Source organism: Erithacus rubecula, assembly GCF_903797595.1.
Source record: "Erithacus rubecula genome assembly, chromosome: 10".
In the NCBI taxonomy this organism is placed as follows: Eukaryota; Metazoa; Chordata; class Aves; order Passeriformes; family Muscicapidae; genus Erithacus; species Erithacus rubecula.
The window spans coordinates 5,682,216-5,697,260 of NC_136662.1; the positions used below are offsets into that span (position 1 = coordinate 5,682,216).

The 15,045-nt window shown below is 36.5% G+C and overlaps 1 protein-coding gene across 5 annotated transcripts in view; it reads right to left on the reverse strand.

Moving 5' to 3' along the window:
* KCNT2 (potassium sodium-activated channel subfamily T member 2) overlaps positions 1 to 15,045 on the reverse strand; it is a 109,736-nt gene that overhangs the window by 52,374 nt on the left and 42,317 nt on the right. For all 5 annotated transcript variants that reach the window (XM_079313484.1, XM_079313481.1, XM_079313483.1 and 2 more), the window contains one exon: positions 14,820 to 14,914. In XM_079313484.1, coding sequence (XP_079169610.1) covers positions 14,820 to 14,914 — 95 coding nt within the window. The remainder of the gene's footprint in view (positions 1 to 14,819; positions 14,915 to 15,045) is intronic.

A 15,045-nucleotide genomic window follows, 5' to 3' on the forward strand; every position in this document is an offset into this window, starting at 1 on the left:
AAATATTCATGGGTAATGTACAAATACAGTGAAATACTGAAGAAAAGAACCATGTTGACTTCCCAGGATACAGATAGGCATTTGAGACATATTTTACCACAATAGTGACTGTCACTGCTTAAGGAAACTTCCTCAATCTCTACACCAAAATAAAATGTACCTATAGAACAGTTCATTCTTCAGTCTCACTCTAGAAGGTATAATATCTCAAAAAAGTCTGATAAATATATAGAAGTCTTAAAATTGCCAAAAGGTGCTCACTACTTGCTGAAAATGTTAATATTAAGCTGGTGCCAGTCTGAAGTCCTTGAAATGAAAGTGGTGTTGGGACTAATGCTGTATTTGGAGAATGCCCTGATTTTTTACAGAGGAAGACAGTTTTTCATATTAGAAATTGTCTCTGTGGGGTGTTCAGTCTTCTCTAGAACATCATGCAGAGCCAGATGCAGGTTTGTCCCATATTTTAAAATTAGACGTTATGGAACAGCAATTCTCAGTGTGGAGAATTAGTATTCATCTAACATTAGACATGCAATTTTCACAAACTCAGGGTTGAATACTAATATAAGTGGAGTGACATTAAAGTGCATATGGAAATACTGTCTGTTGACTTCTTAGTGACAATACATGCAGAATGTGAAGGTGTTGGTAATCACCCTACCTGTGACCTAAAAACCTGATGCTGACAGAAACCTTGATACTTGTATAAATAATGAAGAGATGAATGAAAAGAACAAGGGATGACAGAAACTGCAGCGAGTAAAAGAGTGAAGCAACAATCACAAAATACTCTAATAAAAAAATGTTAATCCCATCCAAAAGCCCTGAGGATGAGGTTTTAACTTGCTAAAAACCAAATGTTTCAATTTTTTCCTTGTGCCTTTTCTCATGTTTTTCTAAAATTAGTGGGTTTTTTCTAATTTATTTTCTGAAAACCATTTTCCATAAACAATATTAAAATAGAAAAAAAGCCTCAGTAGTTTATGTACAATTTTCATAAAGTTAATATGACATAATCTGGTGCAATATATCATGTAAAATATATCAAATTTAAGCATTCCAATGAGAAGATGCTATTTTCACCTTTCACTCCACATAAAAGGTTTAAAGCTGTAGGAATTACTGAATTCCAGGACATAGAAAGTTTTAATTGCATACAAGACAGTGAAAAAAATGAGGGAGAACTGCTGATTGGAAAGATGAAGGTTGTCATGCTGCCATGTAACCCTTGCAGTTCTTAGCTGGCAACAACTCATCTAACAAATGCACAATCAGCTGCAAGGTATTCATTGACTAGGCAAAACAGATACTGGACATTGGGGTTTCTTAATATAAAGGACAAAAGTTGTCACAATCTCAGATATTTTTGCAACTCTAAGGCCACTTCATCAGACAGTTCAACATAAATCTATTTTTACAGACAGGTTTTTTCATACAACACTGTCCTGTCCCTTTTTTTGTTTGGTTTTTTTTTTTTTTTTTCCAGAATCACAATAGGGAAGGAAAAAAGTTAGATTAATTCAACAGGCTTTGAATCAAAGTTTTCAGTTCTGTGGGACTTTAACACAAGCTGAGGTAAAGGTGATGAATTTACTTTCACTACACAACAATGCCACTATATGAGAATTTAATTCAGACTTTTTCTTCAGATGGAAAGGTCATTTTTGTTTGTATTCCAATTTATCTTTATCCCAAATGACGGTGTTTGATTTTATGATTATTACTTACCCATGGTGTCCTTTATAAGCATTTTCCTTCCCCAAAGATCAGAACATTATATGCAGCTAATGGTTGCAAAAGCTCAACTTATAAAAATAAACTCTCCCCCTTGGAACTCATGTGACTTCCAGCAACTGCAGAACATCTTGTTAAGCAGAATAGAGTATTATGAAATGACCAAGTGTATATAAATATTTGTTTAATCTGAGTGAGAACCTTTCTACTGCTGCTGCTGCTGCCTTTAGTGGGATAAGAAGTGGGGCTGCAATTAAAGAGCTCTGGTCATTGAGACTGCACAAGCAGGTCCCTGTCTGAGCCTTCAGCTCAGCTGTTTCCACAGCAGGTCTGTCCACACTTCAGCCTCTAAGCCCAAAGAACCACCTGCATTTGTGTGTGCTTTCAGTCTGCCCCGCAGCTTTGATGGTAAACAAAGTAAATTTTGGCAGCCCAGCTTCAATGTGTCAATACTGTGGCACCCAAGAGCTTGAGAGTTCTGGACTGCACACACAAGGAGTCAGAAACTACTCAGGAAACAGAATCACACAGTCACTACTTAATCACCAGATACTCCTCACCTGCAGAGTGCTACAGAAATAGGTGACATTCTATACCTATCCTTCCTTGGGAAGAATAATTAAGTCATCTATTTATAATATTCAAAAATTATATGTGTTGTGCTGGAAAAATCAAATGCAAACCTCTAATTTAATACACCCGAAATGTTATGCTTCAGAACATCGTGTTTAATGTTTCTTGCAACAGTTTTGAAACACAATTAGGGTGTAACAGTTGTTATGCAAACCACCCACACTCCCTCAATCAAACTGAACTAATAATTGAAAGATTCATTATCTGAATATTTGTTAAATGTGCGTAAGAAAAAGATAACCCAGTGTGCAGAATATTCTGCTAACTACTGACAGAAACCTTTTGTTAATTTTCAACCTAACTCAAGTCATGGCACATTTTAATGACAAATGGATTTAATTTTATTGTTAAATCAAAATTCTCTCCTTATCAGATTTGCCATTTTCATTTGATTTTTAAGGATATTCATGGATCTTCCTTACTCTTATATCCATTTTTACATCTCCTTGACAGCTTTTCATCTGTCTGCACTTTGAATGCACCTTCTTTTTGCTGCCCCATTGCTGCTATTGAAACAGCAAGACAAGTCACCTTACTCCAGCTGCAACATTTTATGGTTGCTAACACCATAAACAAAAAACAATTCCTTAGAAAATAACAGTTAAGTAATATTAAGGAAGAATGGACTTTCTTGCAGTGCTTATCCTGCTGTGAAATAAATACAGTAATAAATACAGGCTGGAGTGGTCTAAAACTTGCAAGTGACTCAAATCAAATGCCTCTTGTCTTATTCCCTTTAACCACAGCTATGAGGTGTGCTGCCCTTTGGAAAGCTCACAAGTGATGTTTTCTACTCCAGCTTAAATTTCCATAGACTTTGGGTAATGGGAAACTTTCTAATGTCCTCCCTTCTGAAAAATGTAAATATAGAAAGAATGTTTAAGATAAAAGGCTGTAGTCAGATCACATGAGGGCAGTGGTGTACATTTCTTGCATTTCAAGCTGCCCTGTGAAAACACTGACTCATCAACCATCTTTGTTCTCATGGTGAGTGTTTCCCTCCAATATTTTGGCTGTTATGCGCACAAATTTGGCATCATTTATATATCATTCTTTCATATGCATAGGTGTTAAAAGTGTTGGTACCTCTGTCAGTGAGGTCACCTGTACAGGAAAGAACAAAGGCCACCAGTTACTCTCAGATCTGTGACCTCTCTGTCAACATTAGAAATAGAATATCTGGCCAATAGCTACAGAGAGCTCTGCAGCTTGCAAGCAAGATCTGCTTGATCTGGGCTACAAAAGTAAACCCTCTGCATTAGTTTGTCCTCAATGTAGCTGCTACATTCCATGACAGTCTGAAGGCAAAGAGAGTTCAAACAGACAGTGAGCTAAATAGAAACATTTGCTGTGCTGCTGCTTTACAAGGAGAGTGTCCACACTGCTGCTTAAAGGGGTGGCTGTATGGGCAGAGCCAAGAAAAGTGCACTGATATATCCAGACTGTCTATTTAGAACACTACACTTGTGATGAGCAGAAAGTTCAGTGCAGAGTGCAAGACACAAAGGGGTGTATGGAAACTGCAGTGTGACCTAAAATACAGCCTGGGGTTTTTTTTAAATGGTATGGTTTGGATCTTCTATTTCATAACAAATTGTTATTAAAAAACCAAGGGCACACAGGAAAATGAATGCCACATAAATAAATTTTCCTTGTTTGTGTTCCTTCTGGATAGGTATTTTTACTTCAGTCACCTCCTTGTTGACCTACAGCCTTAGCCAGAGACAACCTTTTGGACAGTGACCAAAGAACAACTGGCTTGTGAAAAAGATATAATTAAGCACCAGACTTAATGCTTAGGTTTGCTAAAACACCAGAAAGAGGGGAAGTGTTAAACAGAGGTTGTGTAATGGGCTGAAAATTACAGAGGCAATCTGTGAGGATATAAAAGCAATATATTCTATCATGCATTGCAGGGTAGACTCCTTTATTGTTTGAGTTCCTGCTTGGAAACCCAGCAATTCTTTCAGCTACAAGTCAGAGGGCTTGGATACCTTGGTTTGATCAGCGAGCCCTGGGATCTCATGGTCATCATTTTCCTCTGCTCCTCACTACTGTTAACACTGAAATCTGGTGATTTCAATGAAATGCTTTAGTTGAGTGAAAAATCCTGAACTTACAATACTTGAAGAGTTTTTTTGAAAGTCAGAGAAATTTTCTTTGGGAAACCTGTTTTGACAATGTGCCTGCTTGAAGAAAACCTTCCAAGCCTAATAATTTCTTTGGCTTCAATTCAAATGGATCTATATATATTACTATTTTTCAAAATCACTGAAATCCAAAACCTCACAGGACTCTTGAAATGTGAGGTTAGACTGTTTAACAAACACAAGCATGTTTAGGAAAAAAAAAAAAATAGTGTACAGGATTAATACTCACCATCTAAAGGAAGGGCAAAGCTGGTGTCATAATGACCAAAAAACAAGAGACATGTGAGTGAAAAGGGGAACTTCCTCAAGCAGCCAGGAAAATGGGATTAATGGTCACAACACCAGAGAGATGAAGGCAGGGAGGAAGAAGAAGGAAGACCACTGTGCCTACCAGGACTGACAGCATGTTCTATAATTTCTGCTATGTTTTGCCTGGCATGTTTTTCTCTTGATTGCTTAGCCCATGGAGAATATTCAGTAAGATTTTATTCTTACTCCACACACACTACAACTCATAAAATTAGACTTTCACTCTGAATATTCAATAGGAAGCATTTCATACTTGCCTTAAAGTTGGCTGAATATTTTGTGCATTTTTTTTTCTTTTATAGTTTTAGAATATTAGTGAAGTAAACAAAAAGAGATTAAGTGAAGGAGTACAGTTAAAAGATGAGGCACAGTCATTCTTTTTGCCACAGGGACAGTTAAAACAGAAGTAAATTTCTTTGCTGAGAGGATGTTTGGGCAGTGCAACAGGCTCCCCTAGGAAGTGGTCCTGGCACCAAGCCTGTCAGAGTTCAAGAACCATCTGGACAAAGCTCTTAAGTCATATGATTTAGTTTTAGGTAAACCTGTTAGGAGTGGGGAGTTAGACTTCATGATGGGTTACTTCCAACTTGAAATATTCAGCGATTTATCCAATTTTAGTAAATGCAAGTACATGCCCATATGTAGCTGTGCCCTCTCATCAGTAACTTTATTTTTAACTTCTTTGCATAAGATATTTGCATTTACTTGTTTTTCCTCTGCTCATCTCTAATGAAAAGAAACTTGCAAAATGTAGGATTGTTTTTAAACCAAAAAGCAGATTAAGTGCTCATTCCCAGCAGCTGACGAAGGTTTGTCATGTATGAAAGCCAATGGTAATAATGACCTAAAATATAAAATAAAAAGTAACTGAAATGGAATGCCACAAAGAGTCTTGTTCTGAACAATACCTGCAGTTACAGCAGACCTCTAAACAGCCTTGTCTCTTGTATGATCCCCTACCTGAGAACACCCTGCTTGCTCTGCACTGCCATTCCTGGACCGTGTGCTCTGTGCCCACAGGAACTGATCATGGCATTTCATGCCTGGTGTTAACCTTTGCAGTCTACAAAGCCAACCCATGGCTTCTTCTTCAGTTTTCACTAATCAACGCTGATTATTTTTAGTCAATTATCACTGTGACTCAGGCATTTCTGCTCTAATATATACTTATACATGGCAGAAATGCAAAACTTCCAGAAACATGAAAAAAATACAGCTGTGTTTGTGCAAAGAATGGGAGCATATTTCAGATCCAGGCAGACAGTTAGCTATTTTACTGATAAAACACAACTCAACTAATTTACTACCTTTAACGTTTTTTTACGAGGTTTTAATTGCCAGTGGAAGTACAGAACTCACTAATCAGAGTGGTTTTTATTTGGATTATATTCTAAAGGGTCTATATCTACAAACTACTGTTTTATATGTATTTATCACCCAAGTGTGACACTCTATGCCTGACTGTGCCTCTACTCTTCACTTCTTTGAAAAACATCTGTCTAAATATTATGGCAATTTCTAATGGATTACCAACTATACAGAAAAGATTTTTTTTAAAATGCACTTTAGATGTGATTTTTTTTTTTTCTTTTAAAACCACTGTAAGTGCATTAAAATCCTTCTTAGATGATCTGGTATCACAACCTGATTTCTGCCAAAGCCTCTGAGATGTGCTTTCAACATGCCAAAAAGCATCAACATGTTTAATACAGACACAGAGTGAGTGAATAGTTCCTGGAGGCTGGTGTCAACTTGTGTTTGTATGGCCAAAGTTATATCAAACAACTTTTTTAACTCTTCACTTTCTGATTTGATAAATATGAACTTTGTTAAACTTCAAACCCTTAAAATATGGCTGGGATATGAAACAGACAGTAAAAGTGAACACAGCATTGAAGAGTTATGCTGATCCCAAGTCACCATAATGAGTTACTGCTCACTGGAGAACCAGACATCTGATAATACCATTAAATGTGTTAGCATAAACCACCACAAACACCAAATCTCTGTACAGTAAAAGAAATGGTTTGTCAGCCTAATAAATCAGTCAATGAAAGATGTATTTATTTTTTTAAGTCTGCATGCTAATGACTTCATTTTTGAGCCAGGAATTGTGAGTGATGATGGTTTGATGCCAGCTACTGAATGGTGAAGCAACATTCTCAACAGTTACTCACTATTGTTACACTTGGCATTCTATTTGCTACTGTCTAAAATGATAGAGTATTTTCAAAAACAGCATGTGAGTATCAGGTTTTTTCTTTTTACTGCAAATACAAAATGAAACTTGTAAAATGTAATGCCTTCCTGTAAGGAAAGAGATGGAAGACTGAGGGTTGTAACACTTATTTTGTATATCAAATTAACCCTTTAAGGGCAATTATGCCTGTTTTTATTTAAGTCTTCTCAAAACCAAAACCTAAGATTTATTTTGCCAGTATGATCATACAGTATTTCACATCCTGCAGACTCTGGTTACATTCCAGATCAACTTTTATTGCAGCATTTTATTTTCCTGAAGTTATTCTTGCCACTGTTCTGTTCTATACTTGTTCTAAAGGTAACAAACATCTTTTGCATATATAACATTTACATTTTCACATAAGGGATCTACTTGCAAGCTTGTGTGTTTATAAACCTTTGGAAGCTTACTAGAAAACCTCCATCCTAATAATCTGCATGGCTACTCAGTTCACTCCCTGGCTCCCTATGTCAAATCCTTTTATCTGACTGCATTTTTCCTGTGGATCTTTGTCAAGTGTTGGTAATTTTCAAGACATGCACACCTCGAATGCATATTGCACATATTAAAATATGGTTATTGTTTGGGGTTTTTTTATGGAATATGGAATTATATTTTTCTTCGTTATTCCTTATTTATCCTTGCTCTTTGAACAATCTTTTCTACATTTTCTCCAAACCCCATTTTATGACACAGAAAGCACATTTTGCTAATTTAATTTTTTAATTTTACTGAGACATTACATATTCCACACAGCCATTCTATTTTGTGCTTTGTTCCTGCAAAGGAATAAGGACAGGAATGCATTTAGACCAATTTTGAGGAATTTTACATGTTGCTTTACATGTATTGGCAAGCCTTACTTAGTAATATTAGCAATAAGCTTGATTTTATTATCTCTCACAAAATTCAAAATACAATTGCTGGAGAAAAAAACACCATGGAAATGCAGTCTTAGAATTGTATTTCTAACAGTCCAAATGTTACATGGCTCAGAATCATTTGCTTTTTTTCCCCTCCATTTGCAATTGCAATTGGTCTCTGCTGCCAGAACAAGTTCTGCTTGTCATGGTATCTGGTAATATTATTACTCTATTGCAAGATGTCATGATAATAAAAGCTGAAATTCTCCCAATGGCATATTCAGAGTGCATAATGTTTCCCAAAATATTGTGACTCTCTAATATTCTCAATGCATCTTTAATGAAAAGTTGTCAGGATTATTGATGTAAATATTAGCAGCACTTGGTATTTGAGAGAGATTTTTACATCCCATGGAAGCTATTGGGGAATATATTGGGAAAGAATCTGAGTGCCATTTTATCTCCTTCATGGGCAGGAGTTTGGTTTTCAACATATGATTTGCACTCTCCTTAAATATGCATATTCTGATTACTGTAGTTTCAGTACCTTCACATGGCATTGAAAAATTACTAGAAGAGAAAGATAAAAATGTTTCAGAGGATAGAGGCTGGAACTTTCAGAATGTCAAGTAAGTACTTTGATGTGTAACTCCTATCAAGAGTAAAGGCCTTGCAAGACAGGCTGAAAATTCTTCCTAGCATCAATTTAAAATATTCATTTATACTATATATTGCTAGACTGTGAAATTGCCATTACATTAATTGTCAAAGCATTATTTATTTGACCTATAATGTAGACATACACACTGTATTGTACTGAAATACTGAGATATTATGTGCTACAATAGAGAACAAAAAATGTGGATAAGTTAGTTTTGCATTTCAAATTTATACAAATTTAACTTTGCCCACCTATATCTACATTCAGTTTGGAACTACTGATTTTCAGATTAATAAATGATCTGCAACCTAAAAAATTAGCAAAGTTTGTAACTTGAAAAGATCACAAGTACATGAAGCTGTCTCATTTTCCAGGGTGAAATAAAAGAACAGAAATCTCTCAATCACACTGTTTAATTGCTTAATTTATATATCTCTATATATATTACAAATAGGGGAATTTGTTTATAAATAATGTTGTTGATACCCCATTTTAGAGATGCTTTGTGAAGGCAGCTTTCTGAGCTATCACTTAGTCTGATTATTTTTTATTTTAAGCAAACAAGATGACTACAAATGTATCTCTCACACTAAGAAGATAATTGAGATTGAACCTTCCAACCTTTATGACTTTTTTCCACAGACCACAGTAAATAGACTATTCAAATTGTTATTAATTTCACTGGTGTCTGTGTCTAGTTTTAAATATTCCATTACATCAGTGGCACAGAGAATTCCCTGCATGAGCCATGGGAAAGATGCTGACCTAATTATTTTAGAAATAACTATGTAGAAACATCTAAAAAGATTAACAAAGGAAATATTATGTCACTACCAAATTAATAACTAAAATAGCATGAAAATCACTGTGTAATTATCTAGGTTTCCATGGAAACTGTCTTTGATGGGTAGCCAAAAAGACTTCTGATTGAGCTTCAATACTTCTGCTCTCCCTATAATACATGATTGCTGATCTGCCTTTCACAAACAACTAACCAGCATACATCCTCATCCTACACTCTTCAAGCAGCACTCCTCAAAAGCACTAATAACTCACATGCCTTTTTCAGAACTGAACTCCTGAACTTAAATATGAAAAAATATTTTTAAAGTGTATTATTACAAATACAGAGACATCAACAAAAAATTGTATATGGTAATATTACTGGGTTGTCACAATAAAATAGTTGCATAAAAATATGAAAGGGCATTAATCAAAGAAACAATTGTGGGTTTTATTTCATTTTTTCATGGTAATTTTCCATTACATTTGTTAATTTTTTGAAAAGCCTTGGCCATTTAACTACTAATCACAGGCATGTAAGCAAATGGATCCCAGTGCTAGCCAGGGATGAAAGAAGTATGGCTTTCCCATAAATTTGTATTCCAATAAGAGTTTTATCTGAATTTGTTTCATTTAAATAATCTAAATCAGCAAACTAAATCAAAACTATATTTCAAAACACTGTTTTTCCATGTGTCTATACAGCAGATTTCAGCAAAGCCACCTTAGAAATTTCTGTACCTAAAAAAGATAAACTCTGTATTCAATATGTGTTTCTCCTACCAAAGCTCATGAGAATGTTGGCCTTGAGTTCATGCAGAGTTTTTCCTGGAGGGCAGTATTCCACATGAACTCTAGCTGAATTTACAGATCATTTGCTCACAAATAGTAAGTGGGTGTTTTAGGAAATGTTTTGCTGTTGACCTCCCAGGAGCTGCACAGCCTTTTCATTGTTCCCTCACTTAAGGAAGTGTCAAAGCACTGTCTGAACTCAACCTCAATTTTCTTTGCACACATGCAGAGAGAAAGCATCCATCCACACTGCCCTGGTTCCAGGAACTGAGGAGCAGGACAAGGGCAGCAGTTGGTACAATGGATGTGGAAGGTACTGCACGTGCTACTTCTAGATCTACTTGCTGATGTTTGGAGAGTGCTGCACAGGAATACTTCAAAGCAAAAACCAGAGATCCCATGTTTGAAACAAGTAGTTTCCTGACAGATCTGCTTTGTTTCAGAGAAAGAAAAGTGCTATTACTTCAGTGCTTTGTGGGATTCTTGTAGTAGCTGAATAATTTATTTTGTATTATTTATAGTTACTTAGAACTTTCAATTAATGTTGTATAATATTCTGGGTTTAAATTCTGCAACTCTTGTTTATTCTGAAACTTCACATGCTTTTACTACTTTAGAATAATTGGATTCTGAAAGACAGAAGCACAGTCTTATCTTGTGCTATCCTGGTATGCAGAAAACCTCTCTAAATCAAACTGAGACTGGTCTGGAACACTGCTCTACAACAAAACATAACATCACAGAAAGAACTGCAGACCCAAAACTTCACATTTTATTTTACATTACATAATCTATCAACACTTTTCATCCTACTTAAGGCAAGGCATCTTTCTTGGATAACTGCCATTACAGGCTTCTGTCAAAATCAACACAGAAAGGTAAAGTTGAGACCTCCATGGGGTGATTTAGTTCCCTTCAGATCATCCTCTGAGGAGTTTATATCTGCTTGTTGATAATAAAGGGAATTGGAGCACTGAGATGCCTTTTTCTCTCTATAATTTTCTATGATTAATCCTTTCTTGGTTGGGTGCTTTTTCCCTTTGACACATTGTTCCAAATCATAAGGTTTTGACTTGTCTTGTTTGGACTAGATCATTGTTGGGATTTGTCTTCATCCTTTCAAGAAATTTACTCCTACTGCTTCCTCCTGATGAGAAGTGTGAGTGGGTAATTGCCATTGAGGCTACAGTACTGGCATTCTATATTCTTAGGTATTCTGTAACTTACTGTGTGGAAACATACTTATTTTCTGCTGCTGAAAGCACTGAAGTGTAAAAACAATTTAAGATTGTGAGGTTTCCATGAAAGCAAGTTGGTGCAGGTTTGAGTATGAAAAAAATATCTGTCCATCTCAAAGAATTTGTAGCCACCTCCTTCACAAGCTAATCACTCTACACTGGTGATATATGACTAACACTGCTTTAGAATTCAAAATAACTTCTAATAGATGATTCACTGTGTCACAGAAAGATGCCTGAAATACTCATTCACTGTTATTTGTCTTCTTGTACAGTTTACAGAAATAATTAGTATTCCATTTGACAAACAAGTGCAAACATCCATTAGCTTAATGACACAACACATATTATGACTAGGTCTGTAACTCTCACTAGAACCCTCTCAATAGTAACTGCTGAACAGTCTGTCATATTGGAGCACACGTTTTAGTAGATGTAAAATTGCTCTGGTTACAAGGCCACTGAGATGCTTAAAGAAAGAAAAATCATTAGACAGCCTAATCTGTCTTTCAAGTCAGAAAAAGAGAAAAAAAATCCTTGTATGTAATCTATAAATTACAGATACATGAAAATGTTCTTATAGATTTACTGACCTGCAAATGAGTTCCACCCCCAGATCCATAAACAATTATCACCAAAGAATGGAGTAGAGCATAAATTTTGTTGTGATTACTGTTTGCTCTGTAATAACATTTAAAATTGTCAGCTGCATACAAAAACACAGAAGGAGCCTTTCTCTCTTTCTGAGTGCAAAGAACAGGTATCTAAAGACTGAGATTAGCCAATCAGTTGTAACCTCAGATAACTTATTTTTTTATTTTTCATTGGAAAGCATCCATCTGAGTTGTAAGACATAAGCTGGCATGTGCCCATCTGTGCAACCACCACTTACAAGATTCTGATGTGGAGATGTACATGATGGCTTTACAGATGATGCATGAGGTGAAATTCATTTTTCTGTGGGTTTCCTGTTAGTTATGGCAAAGTTATTTTGAAAATACTTATTCTACACAGACAGGAACAAAGCCAAAGAGGAATCTTTCTGGGCATCCTACCATCTTGGACTTCTTATAAAATCATGTCATTCCCATAAAAAGCTTCATTCCATCTCTATGTGTCTGCCAAAAAAAGGTGGCTTTGAACAGAAAACCCTGTGTTTTAAAGCTATACTGGCTTCACAAGCTGATGTTGCTCTTGCAGCAGATGGTACAAGCCTGGCAACCAGGAGCTAGGGGGCTGTGGGGTTTTAATTGAATCCACACAGGGCCTGAGTGTCAGCAGGGAGGCTCAGTGAGGGCAGGCACACCATGAGCATGTCCCTCATCTTCTAAGGGAAAAGTGCTCTGCAAATGAAGGCACTGTACTCAGGCTACTGATCCAGGCTTAGTAATTCTGCTTTACTGAAGCCATGGCACTAGATGGAGCAGGGCAGTGTTCCTAAATGCAACCAAAACATGCTTATGAAAACAGACTGGTGATTACTGAAGAGTTTTGTGTGCTGTGCAAGGGCTGGCTCCCAAACATGTTTGGGGTATTCACCTGGGTACTGCTTGCCTTTGCAGAAAACATGAAAGATCAGTCTGGTGAAAGGCACCCTTAAGTGGACAGATTTCAGTAAGAAGGAATTTATATAAGCTCTAAATGGTGTCTATAAAATTAAACACTCTCTCAAATTCCCCATAGATGTAACATAACCAAAGACACTAAATTAATTGATTTAGACTGTTTATAGAGTTTCTTAGGGTATTTTAAAAATATAATCAATATAAAGAAAGAATATGTAAAAATGCCATTAGTGTGTGTTAACATAGACAACAGTAGCAATCACTCGAACATAACTTCAGTTTGAGAGAAGCTGCAGGTGTTTGAACTACTATTCTCAGTCAAAAAGTGCTTTGTTTCCTTGTTACTGCATTATTGGGTGTCTTCATCTTATTTAGCTTATTTTCAAGTCTAGTAGGGTCAATCCTAGGTCAGTAAATAATGAACCATAATGAAGTAGTATCTGCAGCTATTGAGCCCAGCCATTATTACAGGTGAGCTTGCCACTTCCTGCATGTTTTATTGTCAGTTATCACAATGCCTGCTGGTGAGTAAGATACATAGTCTGTGCAGCATTTCAGTGAAATATTGAAGTAGGAAGGTAAAAAAAGGTGAAGGATTATTTACTGAATATTCCCTTGTATTGTAAAAAACTAAAAAGCAAAATTAAAAATGTCCAAGTCCTTATGCATATAAAATGACATAATGTTCAGTAGAGAAGATTAAACATCACAAAAATTAATTACTGTGTGGAACAGGCAGCATTTGTCATTAAGCCCTAAGTGTGTGGCCCTAAGACAAAGGGTAAAATTGGACCATTCATTTAGCCACCAGCTAGAGCAAACTCCTCTTCTAAAAAACCATGTGCTGTATTACACTTATTACCAAAAGGGTTAGGCAGCATGTAACAGGGACTATCAGAAAAGCAAGCTAGAGAAATAAAGTAAGAGAAAAATCTAATTATTGTCTCCAAAATGACACACCAAACTTTGTCAATGTGCTGACCTAAAGGCATCTTGTCTGGCAAAACAAATACAGGTGATTTAGCCTTTCCACACAAAACCATCTTCTCTTTTCTGTGTCCTCTTGTACACCAGCTTGTATCACACTGTACAGAGTCCAGTATTTCCCCTGAGTATGATTCTCAATTCTCAGGCACTACTGATGAGAAAATTCTGTATGTTAAATAAGCTACAGAGCTACTGTACAGCCAGACTGATCATGTAGTCTCCCTTATCTGCCTCCAGCCCTGGCTAACACCATATCACCCTGGCACAATATGGACATGGGGCAATCGAGTGGTATTTCCTGTAGATGCAAATTTAAGTTTTTCAGCTCTTGCAGCAAAACATTCATCAGAGTAATACATTTTGGTTGTTTGAACCTAGCATCCAGTACTGTCAGTACTCTAGATTAATACATTCTACACCAGCTCTAATCTGGATTATTAACAGCTATCCCCTGTAATCCTTAGGTGAACCTGACTCAGTCAAAGTCTTAAGGCTGAGATATTGCACATTCTCCTCTGTCCCAGCAGTCAGAGGAGAGTGACCTTGGTGTGGGTCAATATAATTCTGCTGGTACTCTTCACATGTGAGTGACTTCTTTGCTGAGGTTGCACTCTTGTTACATATGTAAAGTTCCCCCTGCCTTATCCTGTGATTTTCCTTCATTAGAGAAAGATTCCTTTTCCTTCATGCACGCACCTTCTGTTTCCAAACCCACTGAATCCAGACCCCAGTAGTACAGGTGCTAGTTAACACTTTCACTGAAGTGTTTCACCCTTATTTCACTGCATGGTTTCCATCAAGCTTTTTTTATCATCACACAGGAGAGAAAGAGAAGCCAACAAGGGGGGACTTGGCCACTTACCAAGTGAAGATGAGACATAACAAGGTAGATATTAAAATGAGCACTTGGTTAAACATTGCCGACTGTGTGCGCTGGATGGCTCGGTGAAGATCATTCTGCATTAATGGAAAAGAGGTGTTATTTTGGGGTTTGAACCAGTAAGTCAGGATCTGATTCTGTAGAGGAATTATGCAGCACCCTGATAGCAATGCAGTCACTCAAATGCACTTAAGATTCCTGATAATAT